This window comes from Prinia subflava, chromosome 5 (assembly GCF_021018805.1).
Source record: "Prinia subflava isolate CZ2003 ecotype Zambia chromosome 5, Cam_Psub_1.2, whole genome shotgun sequence".
Classification (NCBI taxonomy): domain Eukaryota; kingdom Metazoa; phylum Chordata; class Aves; order Passeriformes; family Cisticolidae; genus Prinia; species Prinia subflava.
The window spans coordinates 39,531,650-39,545,431 of NC_086251.1; the positions used below are offsets into that span (position 1 = coordinate 39,531,650).

General features: G+C 53.4%; 1 protein-coding gene across 1 annotated transcript; it reads right to left on the bottom strand.

The window, feature by feature from the left end:
• Positions 1–7,292: 7,292 nt before the first annotated feature.
• On the bottom strand, positions 7,293–12,686 carry FOXA1 (forkhead box A1). Its single transcript, XM_063398944.1, has 2 exons — positions 12,285–12,686; positions 7,293–9,870 (listed from the first exon to the last, which is right to left on the bottom strand). The coding sequence occupies exons 1-2, from the start codon at positions 12,354–12,356 to the stop codon at positions 8,608–8,610; spliced, it is 1,335 nt and encodes a 444-aa protein (XP_063255014.1). The 5' UTR covers positions 12,357–12,686; the 3' UTR covers positions 7,293–8,607.
• Positions 12,687–13,782: the final 1,096 nt, after the last annotated feature.

Below are 13,782 nucleotides of genomic sequence, written 5' to 3' on the forward strand. Positions count from 1 at the left end.
ATGCGATTTGCCCTTCCGTGTGACCGCCAATGCCTAGAGGGCACTGCCTCGGGAAAGCGTCTCTGGGGGTTCTGGGGGTTCCCACTTCTGCCCTTACATAAGCTCTTCTGGGGCTCCTGCAGCTGGCTCTGGGATGTTTGGGAGCACAAGCGGGTTCGGTGGCGGGATGGATGCGTGTTTGCCCGTACACACACACACGTCAGACACGGCGCTTTGCATCTCTAGCCCATCTCGCGGGGGGCTGCATCTCTCGCCGCCGCTCCCGGTGCCCTCTGACACGCGTGTAAGGCACCCGCCCAGAGCCCCGTCACCTCCCGTCGTATGTGCAATGACTCTCATTGCTGTATTTTGCTTGGCTTTGAAAATTAGCCTGTTTGGATAACACCCGATAGAAAACATTTACGCTGAAAGCCAAACAGGCAAATATTTTAATCTCTCATATTAACACAGCGGTTTTCCAATCGGTTGGGTTTTGTGCTCTATTATTCATTTGTGTATGCGTTATTCATTCATTCGCTCCATTCGTTCGTTCATTCATTCATCCGCTCCGTCATTCATTCATTCCTCCATCACTTTCCCTCCTCCGCTGGGCCAGCCGCAGCCCGGGCTGCCCCCGCAAGACGCGGCCCTCGCTGTGCTGCATTCCCGTAGCCCTGGACGGTGTCGGGCTGTGATGGAGCTGACACACCTCACCCCGACCCCTAGGACCGGCTCCTGGGCATCCCTGCGGTCTCTGGCGGAGGCGGGGGACGCCGGAGGAGAGGAATGTTTGCCCGCTTGGCTGCTCTGTGCTCTCCGCAAGTCAGCTGGAGCAGCGAGGGGCGGCGGGCACCGTGCTGCACCGGGCAGAGCCCGAGCCGGCGGGCCCCGGAGCTGACACGGGGCCGGGAGCGGAGCGGGGGAACCCTCCGGGCCCGGGGCATCCCTGGAGAGAAAAGTCAAGAACCTCCAAGCCCGCTGCTGCCGGCTCGGTCGGCGGAGGGGGAATGCGCAGTCAGACCACCAACATGCCTGGAGCCGTACAATCCACCACTTAATACACTTCTGCAATTTAAACTCCTGGGGACCCCCTCCTTTCAAGCCGATTTGTGATATAGGTGTTTTCTCATTACACTCCCCCCCTTTCCTTTGAAATGCACCCCCTCACCACCCTCCCGCTCCCTTTCTTCTGAGCCCTGCTCTCTAATTCTAGATGAGTATTACTTTGCTCTTTTCGTTGGCCAAGCACAATTGTGTTATTGGAGATAATGAATTCAATCCCCATCAAAGAGTATTAGGAGCGCCTTGGCCCTGTAGTGCCTTTTTTCAAACCGGGAATGAAAGGCAGAAAGAAAATTCTCTGGGTAGCCTCTGCGCTGGCAGCTTTTGAAGTGAAGGGAGGCGGGCATTGTTGTTCACATTTTTGTCCATACGGCTGAAGAAAGACCGGCGGCTTTTGAAGAGAAGATGAGAACCGCCTCGTAAGTTGAGCAACAAGTTAGATGGCGAAGTCTTCCCGCTGCCTACTGCCTGTGGATAACATATGTCCCGCATTAATAGGGGCTCAAGGGAACAATTGCCGGGGGGGTGGGGTGGGGAGAGCTCTGCTCTGCACCGTCCAGCGGCTCCTTTTTTTCCCCGTCCTCTGGACCCCGATGCCCCGATGGGAGTGTTTTTAAGGGAGACCCGAAGATATTCTCCCTGGCCCCTGGTTTGCTCCTGTGTCCACGAGGCCGAGACGGGCAAGGGATATGCACCGACCATGGGCTCTGTGAGGGAGAAAAGGGGGACCTCGGTGAGATGTGCTGGGTCACTTCTGCTCCCCGTTTCGTTCTGCCAGGGCTCCCAGTGGCCGGGGCATGATGTTAGGTCTGCTGCCATGTGGGAGGGCATCTCCCCTCTCTAAGCAAGAGTCCGTATTATTAGTTTGCGGAAGGGTTGGGGTGAGGGGTGGTTTTGTTTTTTTTCCCGACTAAATATGGGGTCGGGACTTGGTTTTGTCACTTGTTGTTATTGCCTTTCCATTTCATATAAATTAATTACATACCTGAAGTTGGTAAAGTACTTCCTTAGATAAAGCAACCAGGCAAGGAAAAACATGAAGAAGTAAAACGTCTGTTGTTCACATCAGATAACCTTAGAACTAGAAAACTTGTTGCATACATTTGAATAAGTTCAGACATGCTCTTATTCCAATCTCCTGCCCCACAGTTCAAAGATTCCCCGCCCCCCGGGCTTTATTATGCTAAAGAGGTCATTACTGAGAGTCACTATGGAGAGATCCCGGTTTGCAGAATGAGGCCCACCTCCTAGTTACCAACATGTTTACATTTTCTGTCGGTCATAAGCGGAGGAAATGTGTGTTAGCAACCCGCCGGGCAGGCTAGGGAAATAGAAGGAATAAAGGGGGAAATATAGTTCATCTATTGCGCAGTAGATGACAAATGTAGATGATTAGGGAGCACTTAGAGGTACCGGGCACAAAGGCGGTATTTGCCGTAGACACGGTTGCTGGAGAGGGCCAGATCCCACTCCCGGGGCCGGCAGTCCTCGGTGCCCGGGCAGGCTGGGAGGGAAGTGCGAGCCCCCGGGAGCACGGCTGCGTGCTCTGATAGCCCGGCGGGGAGTGGAATCCCGCGGGTCCCTCTCTCAGCGGCGTGGGGCAGCTCCCGGAGCCCCCTCTTCACCGAAGCGGGTGCCAGCCCCGGGGGCACAGGGCACCTCCCCATGACAGCTGGTGGCCAAGGGGCGACCCGCCCGTGAAGGGGCTGCCCCCGCTCCAGAGGATGGAGACGGCTTTTCTACCGGGCAGCGGCGGACTGGGCGCTCTTTCACTGCCTGTGGTGTGTGAACGGGCCCGATTTAGGAAGCAGAAATGCGGTCCCCAGAATCATGTCCACCTGGGGACCCCCGCCACCTTCTGTTCCCTCGGGCCACTCAGTGAAGGCGGGCGGGGGTCCCAGATCCTGAGCTGAGCTGAACCGAAGGAGGGCAACGCCGTCCGCTGGGGAAGGCTTGGGCTACCGAGACCGGGGGGAGACCCGGAGGGGCAGGGAGGTCAGTGGCACCGGCACCCCCGCACACCGGGGCCGGTCCCGCCCGCTCCCGTGTCGCCTCCGCGCCGCTTCGGAGTGTCCCTGCTGCGGGGGGACAGCCTGGGCGAGTGCAGGGCAGGGGGAACACAGCAACGCTCCGGTTCGGTGCGTGTTCCGCCTGCTGGCTGCAATAATAATAATAATAATAATAATAATAATAATAATAATAATAATAATAATAATACCCTGTCTGATGGTAGTTCACCCTTGGAATAACGAGCAGGTGTAGGAATATTTCATGGGAAAAATTAGATTACCAATTGTACAACAACAATACCAAAACAACGACGAACTTCCCCTAAAGTAAGTCACCTGAGCAAAGCCCATTCGAGAAATGCTATCGCAGCAGAGGCGCCATTCCGGAAAGTTATCCTTTCTATTAATTCAACTAAATGTAGAAGTTTTAGGGTGGGGGGAAAGAGAGGACATCACATCTTTTTTCTTTGTAGGGACAAATGGATTCTGCCATGAGGCTACGTATGCCTTAAATCCTAATGACTGGAGACAAAGGTGAGCGCTGGCAGTTTGATCTGTCCAAAGTTCAAAGATCTGAAATCTCAATGAGTTTCTGTTTGAGGTGAAGGGGAGAAACAAACACCATGGCAAGACTTGGGCCAGAAAGTTGCAAGGTTTGCAAGTGAAATGCGACGTTATTTACACTAATCTATCCTTAACTGCTACTTTGTCACAATGGTCAGAATAATTATTAGAAAATAACAGAGGAAACAAAGGCAGGTTTTCTTCTTATCGCCTCCCGTTTTCCACTCTTCTCCTTCCCCAAATATTTTCTCCTGCTGAAACAGACCTTTCGAAACTACAAAGTGCAGAAAATGTACAAACTATTTTAAAAATATTATTGGTCTGCCTATGCTAGGAGCTCAGAAGATTGGCTTCGCATTAAGAAGAAGAAAAAAGAGCCATTTTGCTGCACGACCCTTGGCATGTAAATTATCAAACTAATTGCATTTTGATTTTAGCTATTAACCATTCTCCTATATTTCCTAAACAATATTACAGCGTGGGAGTTTTGCGGGGATTTACGTGTACATTCTTTACTCCGATCACACTCTGTGCGCTATTGGGATGTGGTTTTTGCCTGGTCATTGTGTGCTATGTGTATTTCCACTTGCCTCCCCGGTAACAAATACATATTAATTACGTGTATGTTAATATATACAATATATGCATCTATATTCCTCCCGAGAGGACTTTATACCCCATGTTTATATGAGGATAATTTGATTCTTCACGAATTAAATTTATCACGAAAATGTGCACGAAATCATTTATTTATTGAGTCTCTGATTTTAAAATGTTCTTTTCAGAGTGATTAATCGCATATGCTGGCACATATATGCCTAGATTCCGTTTCATCAAAACAGGAAAGAAACCATACAAAGTGCATTGTTATCGCAATCAGGTGTTTTATCTACAATATTTCTGTTAAAAAATCGAGACAATTGCTCCTCTAAAGACTAGCTGGCGTTATAGCAAGGGAATTCATCTACTTCTTGTTTATGCTGACGGACCAATTTCAATACCTACTCAACACATTTCAAAACAATTTCTGAAGCTATGCCAGTGGCTGAAGTGTTTTCTCGCGCCGTTCTTTCACGGTTTACTTATGTTTTATTGGCATTAATGAGATTCAAATGAAAAACTGTCCTGCAATTTTTTTTCTTTGTCGTCTTTCAGTAGTCTCGAACACTTCAAATTATTCCTTCCAAATAATATCCAGAGTATATCCTCCGATTGTTTGCCGATGTAGATGTCAGTGTTGTCCATTCGCACTCAGGAAACAACCCAGCAGTCACTTGTGATTTTATTTCTCCCACTTGACTTGGGCGGCTGAAGTTGCTTTTATTCCACCGACTCTTCCCTTCTGCGAAGGGCAGGTGCTGCTCGCAGGTGCTCCGAGGAGGTGCCCGGGCGGGGGGCGCAGGGGCACGGTGCCCTCTTGCCGGGAGGCTCAGGACAGTCGGACCCCGCGGCAGAGAAGGGCTCCTCTGCGCCGGGGACCCTTCGGCGTCCCCTCGCCCCCGCAGGGTCCCCGCCGCGCCGCCTCCAGAGCACCTGCCCCGCCGCGCACCCAGCATCTCCCCCTCGTCCCGGGCCGGGGGCCTCCTCACCGCCCAAACTCCGTGTAAATCTTTACAGAGATCCCTCGCCGCCCCGATTTACTCCCCGCTTGTATTTAATGACGCTAAATGAGGTGTTTTCGCTCCCTCGCACGTGGCCGGCCGGAGGTAATTGCCGAGCAGGAAAAGACGAAGTTCCCCCTATAAACTGAGGTGTCGGTCGGAGGCTGGAACCTGAAGCCTGGCGGGCTCCCGCTTTGCCTCTGTCCCGGACGCGGGGCTGACACCATCTCTGACAGGGGCAAAAGCTGCGCACCCACCAGCTCCTTCCCTTCTAGCACGGAGAGACCGGCCCGGCTGGAAGGAGATGCTCGCAAACTCCTCTCTACCCATTGGGGCGGGGGGATGCACCCTCTTCTTCTGGAGCCAATTTTTTAGCTTATTTTTGCACTCTGGCTTGGAGTTCCCTGAGCACAGGATTAAAGCAGCAGCAGCAGGGCAGCTACAAAGGTAAAACGGGACTCTTCGCCCTGCTGTTGATTTCCGTCTTAAACTGATCACAGAATGCTGCGTGCTTTGCGCCGGTGACCCGCGTTTTTAACATGAGCTGCATCCTTGTCTGGTCAGTGGCTCGTTGCCCACCTCAGACACCATTTGCCTACGAGAAGAAAGGGGAGGAATATAATCTTGATGGCGAGGGGCGAAAGGGCACACGCTGCATCCGTGACAGGCTCCGCTCCTTATCTCTGAGAGGTTTGGAGCCGTGTCGGTCCGCTTAAACCCTTTTATTACCCACGCCCCAAATATTTCCATTACACACGGTCTGTGCTCCTCAGCTGATATGTGAAACTTGCTGCCTTATCGCTGTCAGTCGATTGATATTTTCCGTGTATAAGCCCGAGACATTAAATCAATGTCTCCACTCTGCAATGGCATATTCTCTATAGACTAGTCTGTGGGAGACAAGTGAAGTCCTGCTGAAAATTGGCTTCATCCCGTCTCGATTCTTACGAAGCTCCTTTTGGCAGAAGAAGCGGGGCTTTAAATAGGACCTGCCTGCCCACACTCGGTGCCGAGCAGCCCCGAGCAGCCCCTGGCTGCGGGGGGTCTCTTGATGTTTGCCATTTCGGGACATTCAGGGGCGAAGGTGCCACACACTCGGGCCACGGGGTAACCGGGACAGGACCCCGGCCCCGCTGCAGGAGCCGAGTGCGGCAGCCGGGGGGACCTGCGGAGAATGCGCGCCCGGCCAGGGGCACGGCACGACGCGGAGACAGCTCCGTGCGGCCGGGAGCCGTGCGCGCATCTCCGAGCCGGATCACCGCCGATCCGGCCACGCTAGCAGAGCAGAGGGGCTCTCCCAAGACTTTTTTTTTTTTTTTTCCCTCACACGTTTTTAGCTGGGTAGTAGTGCTGGAGGAATGTGGTAAGATTTCTGGGACGCTGACTTGGCTTTTCTTTTCTAAATTGAACCTTAATTTAGTTTGTCGCCGCTGTCCCTAACCCGTCAGGGGGCAATTATGTGATAATTGAGAGAATTACACAGTTCTTTTATCTGGCGGCCGTGCGCGAACAGAGCTCGGCACAGCGAAATCCGTTCACACTTAAACTCCCCTCCCTCGACAAAGTCTATTGCTGGAGACCAGAGCTCTCCAGCGCGGCTGCTGGTGTAGTTCCGACGGATGGTTCCGAGCCAGAACCACAAAACGGGATCTGGGCCTTTCCAGCCGCCCGGAGCGGCGTGGAGCCGCCCTAGGGATGCTCCCCGTGGGCTTCGTCCGGCGGGGAAACGCCGAGCCTGGCTGCCGCCGCCCCAGCAGCCCTGGCCGCAAAACACGCAGAAGGTTACATCGCCTCGGGTGGCTTTTTCCTGCCATCCCTCAACTTATCCCACCACAGTAAATTAAGGGAAAAAATAAATAAATAAAGGACATTACCACACACTCAGCCCCCCAGGTCGGGTGGCATCGCAGCGCCCCACAAGCACACCCTGCGGGAGCATCCCCCGCCTTCCCTCTGCCTGGCCGTACAAGCCTTTCCTCTTCACATCCACACTTAAGCACTACGTTTTGATTTCCTTGCACATGGCTCCGTCCTCTGTAACCCGCCCCAGAAATTTTGTAAGAAAATAGCAGAAGTATTTCATTGATAACATTTGATTTATTTAAAGTCCTTAACTGCAAATGATCAAAAACATACTTCACGCATTAAATTTTCAGTTATCGTTTTAAATCAAAATATTTTTTCAATTACAATCACATTTATAAAATTAACAAAATTTCTTAAATTCACGTGTAATTATTTTTACGGTCATTTAAAGCAATTTCCAGCTGTAAAGAAAGAAAACAATATAAACCATGCAATAAATTAATAACATTGAAACAGCGAACAGGAATAATAATAAAACCCGTCTGGCTATGCTAATACCGTGTAAAACTGTGGAAAGTGCAATAACACTGGATGAAATAAGCTAACGATGGCGATAATTAAAGGGCCAAAAAAATTTATTAGACAAGTTTGAAAAGGGGGGAGAGACAGAGCTGTCCTCTTTTCTTTGCATCAGTGTAGTAGTCAATGCTTCCTAGGGGAAGGGGGAAATAACCTGGTTATAGATACACAGTTCTAGCTGGTACACAATGAAGAGAAATTAAATAAGTATGTCATCCACATGTTGATGAGAGTTCCTGATGAACTAGAATCTTCAGTAACAGATGGGAAAGAAAAAAAAAATCCAACTGGCTGTGACCTCTTGTAACTTTATATTACATCCCAAAACAGGTAACACTTGGATAAAGATAAGGGTCGCATCCTGCACTCCAAAGCTCCAGTTGGTCCCCTCGGGAGTGCAGGATCCGGCCCGCAGCATCTGGGTTTTATGCGGGTTGTAGTAGCCGAAGGTTTATTCTACAAGTATCAAAAGGATGATCCGAGAAAGTAAATAGTTCTCTTGTTGCTTAGAGATTCTCTTAGTGTTTTGCTACTTCACAGCAGTATTGTCCTTCAAAGCTTTTTTAATTAAAAAAAAAGTCTTAAATGTCTACTCTCTTCTTCATCTCCGTATTGTTAAAGTATTGCCACATACCTGTAAACTTACATGAGATTATAGAACACATAAGGGAGGGAGACGAGGGGGCGGAAAGCACAAACAAGTAGTTTACAAGCTCAACATTTTTTTTTCTTCTTCTTTTTAATAACACCCTGCATAGGCTGGGGAGGTCTCCGGGGAGAGGGGCTGGGCGGCGGGGGCTGGAGGGAATATGTACAAGCGGGACGCGGCCGGCTTTGCAGGAGGTCGTGGTGGATCATAACAACACACAACGCGTTGCGAGACAATTAAAAAGTAACAGTCCTTTGCACTCAGTGTGAAGAAACACCTTGGTCTGTCTCGGGGAAAGCGGGGAGAGAAGCCAGGAAGGGGAGGAGGGGTCTCGGCCCCGGCTGCCGGGGTTGCACAGCTAGGAGGTGTTTAGCACGGGTCTGGAATACACACCTTGGTAGTAGGAGGGCTCTAGGGCCGAGGGCTCGATGCTGCTCCGGCCAGCCATGGAGGCGCTGCCCAGGGGCAGCCCGCCGGGGATGCTGGCCCCGTAAGAGGAATATTGCAGCGCCTGCTCGTAGGCTTTGAAGTCCAGCTTGTGCTGCTGCTCCGAGGAGGACATGAGGTTGTTGATGGAAAACGGGTGGTTGAAGGAGTAGTGGGGATCACCCTTGAGGTGGAGCTGGGGTTCGTGGGCTAACGAGTGAGGGGGGTGTGGGACGGAGGCCAAGGTGGGTACAGAGCTGATGGTGGAGGAGGCGGCCGAGGCCGAGGTCTTTAGCTCCGTGCTTGATCCACTGTGGTCCATAGACTGAGGGCTGGTGGACGGGTTGGAGCTGGAGAGAGAGGTGGCCGTGTCCAGCTGCGCAGGTTTGTTGTGGCCTCTGTGCAGGGGGGAGTTGGAGCTTGAACTAGAGGCCCCGGCCTGATCTTTCCTGCCCTCCTGAGTGGCTTTACTGTTGGCCGGCTTCTCGCACTTGAAACGCTTTTGCCGGCGGAGGTAACAGCCGTTCTCAAACATGTTGCCGGAGTCGGGGTGCAGGGTCCAATAGGAGCCCTTGCCGGGCTTGTCGGGGGAACGGGCCACCTTGACGAAACAGTCATTGAAGGAGAGCGAGTGGCGGATGCTGTTCTGCCAGCGCTGCTGGTTCTGTCGGTAGTAGGGGAAAAGGTCCATGATCCACTGGTAAATCTCACTCAGCGTCAGCATCTTACTGGGTGCCTGCTGGATGGCCATGGTGATGAGGGAGATGTAGGAGTAGGGCGGCTTGGCGTGGGGGTAGGTCCGCTTGAAGGACTTAGCGTCCCGCGTCCTGCCGAGGTTGGACTGGGTGTAGGCCATGGGGCTCATGCAGGGGTTCATGCCGCCGTAGGGGCTCAGCCCGTTCATGGGAGCCGGCTGGGCAGACATGGCGTTGATGCCACCGGGGCTCAGCGCCGTGCCCATGGCGGCCACCCCGGCCGGCATGCCGTTCACGGGCCCCGCCGAGCCTGCCGGCATGCCGGCCACGGCGCCGGGGCTCAGCCCAGCCCCCAGCCCCGTGTTGGCGTAGGACATGTTGAACGAGCTGGAGGTCATGTTGCCGCTTGTCGTCATGGTGTTCATGGTCATGTAGGTGTTCATGGTGTTCATGGAGCCCAGCCCCGAGTTCATGTTGCTCACGGGCACCGAGGAATAGGCCTAGGGCAGCGAGACAAAGAGACCGAGTTAGAGAGGAGAGAGGTGTGGCAGGACCCCGTAGGGGCCGGATCCGCCTGCCTGGCCCAGCCAGCCGTGCAAACGTCCTGCTGCGGGGACGCCGGCCGCTTCCCCGACACCAGGGAAAAATCTTCCCCAAAGCCGCACGGAAAGGCAGCTGTTTCCATGAAAAGGTCTATTTCCATGAAAAGGTCTATTTTGTATCTATACACATTTATAAATAGGCTCTCTCCGGACGCGCTCCGGGTTCACCGGCGTGTCGCGGCTTGCGCGGGCTGCGCCGGGATCAGCGGGGCGCACGGACCGAACGTCTTCCCTGAGCCGCTCCACACCCTTGCGAAGCCGGGCTGCGGGCTCACACTGCCCCGGGAGGACGTGTTCTCTCCGGCGCATTCCCGTATTTTGTTGTTTTTGTGTTAAATACTTAAGCTCATCGGAGTATTGAAATTGGTGGGCGTACACTGTTAGCGCCAAGGAGAAAGACTGCTTGTATTTTCTGAGAAAAACCTCATGTATGTCTCCCTTCCCGCAATAATTTAAAATTATTTTCTAAGAAACATACAAGATGCAATAATGTCTTGTTGCAAAATAATTTTAAAATCCCTCACCCAAACCAAACAGGTCTTGTTGGCCTGTTTTATCTGTGGAAAGCTTCCCCCTTGTCTACATTTTCTATCAAAACAGTCTTTCAATTAAAGTTAAAAAAAAATCAACCGACCAATCAAATACCAAAACTTTCCCAAAGTAAGAAAATCCTGAACTTTTCCTCTATGAGATTTTCTACAATTGCACCACGTTGAAAAAAGATTGTAGCACCCTACCACATAACACAACTCTTAGAAAAGGCAAAGCCGGAGAGTCTGAAATTGTGCTTTCCGCTACGGCATCTGATTTAACAGGAGAGAGAAAGACGTTCCCAGTTTATTCGAACTACGGCTAATATGGCTAAGAAAAGGAGGTTTAAGCAACGGTAAAATATATAAAATTCATTTCTGATCCCCACAAATTTCATGAACTTATAAACACATTTTTAATTTAGAGGATCACACTGATTATTTGAGATGGTAGAACGCGGCTGGGTTTCCCATATTGCATTCATGCAGTTATTCAAATTAAATGACAAGAGAGGAGAAAAGATTGAAGTTTAAAAAAATAGCAAAAGCGAAGTTCGCTTAACTTTGTTTGTGGACAATGAGTATAGGGAGGAAAAATGAGTTTGGAAACGGCACATAATTGGGATGACCCTTATTTGCCCTTAGCCGACTTTCCTTTATTAAAGGAGATGCCAGCCGGGTGACACGTATCTGCCTCTGCCCGCGTGGCCCTATGGGCGCGTGTGGCAGCCGCGGGTGCGGGACGAGGCGTGGGGACTGTGGAGCCCTGTGTCCGGGTGTGCTGATGCAATGCCCGGGTGCGCACACCCAGGTGCCTGCCTCGCTGCCGCACTTCCTCAAAGCGGCTCCTTCCCGGCGGGAATCCGCGCTGCTGCTGGCCGTGCTGCGGGGCACTGCCTTCTGCCGGGACCCCCGATGAGAGCCTCAGCGGCACAGCGCGGACCGCAGGCCCCACAGGGCCGAGGCGCGCCGGGGAAAGGCTCCGGGCTCTGCCGTGGCCCTCTCCTCCTCCGCAGTTGCGGGCTCTTGGGCCGGTTCTCCTCTTCCTTGTGCGCGGCGCTGTCAAACAGGCGCGGGGGGCGGAAGCGCCTCCGGGGTGCGGTGGTCCGGACCGGGTCCGGGTGGGGGGCGGCGGGTCCGGGTGCGGGCCCCCTCCGGGCCCGGCCCTCGGCAGCGCCGCCAGCCGGCCCTGCAGCAGCAGCGCACGCCGCAGGCAGCCCGTCTGCAAAGTACGGGCAAACGCTGCTTTTCCCCTCCTTTCCTCTCCCCCGGCTTTAACAGGTGAGGGCCTGGCGCTGGCGAGTAGAGAGGCCGGAGGTCCCGCCGAGAAGCTCGGGGAAGGCGCTGCCCCTGACCAGGACGCGCTGGCTTCCGTGTCCCTCAGCCCCTGCCATCTGCCGGGAAGGAGTCCGGGTGCCGGCGGCGCGGAGAGTGCTCTGCCCCGAGCCAAGTTTACGGGGTGCTTTTGTGCGCTCCGCGAGGGAAGATTACGCCTCTTAGATGAGATCAAGGGCTGCCCCCGGCCCCCGGCCCTACTGGCGGGCTCGCAGCTGCCCCGTGTCTTTCCCAAACGCCTCCAGGGCTCCTGGAAGCTGTGTTTTCCTTAGGGAAGCCTAGCCAGTTTCGGCGCCGGAGGGAGGGGGAGGTACATTTGCGTTGGCAGGATCTGGACTGCAAACCGATTCCTCCGATTGCTGCCCCCTCCAGACCCCTGGCCACCCCCAGGTCCTCCCCTCCCCTGCACAGGGACAGCAGTGAAGCCAGACCCTGGGATTTACTCACCTCCTGAGTGTCGGCGTAGTAGCTGTTCCAGTCGCTGGTTTCATGCCCTTCCATTTTCACAGTCCCTAACATTATGGAGCCAACCTGCCCGGTGTAACCATTCAGCCTTCTTGCAAGCGAGCGACGGGCAGCAGGAAAAGACCCCGAAAGCCCGACCTAGCAGGAAGCCAGCTCTCAGGAGGGGCGAGGGGTGCCGAATTCTGCTCTATAACCAGCCAAAAAGGAGGCAGGGAGCGGTGTGGGGCGAGACAGTTGAGAAAGTGAGGAAGTGCAGCTGGGATGTGAGTGGAGTTGAGCTGATGTGGATCTTACGTCGCAGAAGTACCCACCTCCTCCTCCTCCTCTCCCCATTTGTCCGCCGCACAAAGGCGTTCGCACCTACAAAGCCGGAGATGCACCTGCAAACAAGGCAGTCCCCCTCGCCTGCAACTCCCCCCGGGGCGGCACTTTATTTGCAAAGCTGCGTAATTGGTTTAAGCTTGTGGGGAAAGAAGGAGAGACGGAGGTGGGAGAGGAGGACAGAGGGGGGCCGGAGGGGGGGGGGGGGGAGGGGGCGGGACGAGATGGGACGGGGGACGGACACGACCACCCTCTCAGGTGGACAGGACAAATGCTAGGAGGGATAGGGGGAAATGGAGTGAGGTAGATGAAGGAAAGGCAGCCCCCTCTATCTGAAGAGAACGCAAAAGGCCATCCAGCCCTAAACCCCTGAGATTAGAGGCAATATTTACTAAAGGCCGGTAGATGCTCCTTTAACTTGATAGCCGAGACGTGCTTCAAAGTCCCGAGTCCTGAAGTGCACAGGTTACCCCCTCTCCCTCCTCACTTCACAGCTGGTCACCGCGCAGGTGCCTCCAGGCCCTGCCGCGGCCCCCCACGCTCCCATGGCCCTCGGGGCAGGGGATGGGATTACGCGCTCCGGGCTGCGAGCAGGAGGCTCGGCTCCGCTCTCCCCAAAGCCCCCCCAGCCCTCCCCCCATCCCACCCCCCTCGTCCTCCGGGCTAAACTAGCCCTTCAAACGGGGCGCTGTCCTATGTAGATGGTGATAATGATTGGTTTTCGGGTGCCTTATGTTCAGAAACAATGTGAGCCACTGTGCTGAGACATAATACTACAGGTTCCAAATAAATACGGACAGAGGCCTGAATGCGGATCCGCTGATATTAACCTCCACTTGGCAAACATCAGGTGAGTCACTAGAACCATTTTATATCTTTACTGTGGAAAGCCTTCAGCCCAGAAGGCTCATTTGGAAGCTTTCTCTGATGCCAGGCACCCAGGACTAGCACTAATAGGTAGCGGGTATCTCATTTCCAACTTCTTGCTTATTGACCTGATTTCTCACAACGAACAGGACAGAAGGATTCTACACACGCTGGTAAAAGGTAAAAAACACTGATAAAACAAACTGACATTGGACAAAGCTTTTTATTATTATGGAGGGAATCTCTCAGTCTTTGCAGAGGGATCAAACATTTTCTGCCCTGTCCGGCTCTT

Bases quoted from the DNA above. Each gene is read 5' to 3' on its own strand.
- FOXA1 (XM_063398944.1), bottom strand. From the start codon at position 12,356: ATGTTAGGGACTGTGAAAATGGAAGGGCATGAAACCAGCGACTGGAAC. The intron at 9,871-12,284 runs GTGAGTAAATCC...TCGCTGCCCTAG, and splicing joins ACTACGCCGACACTCAGGAG to GCCTATTCCTCGGTGCCCGT.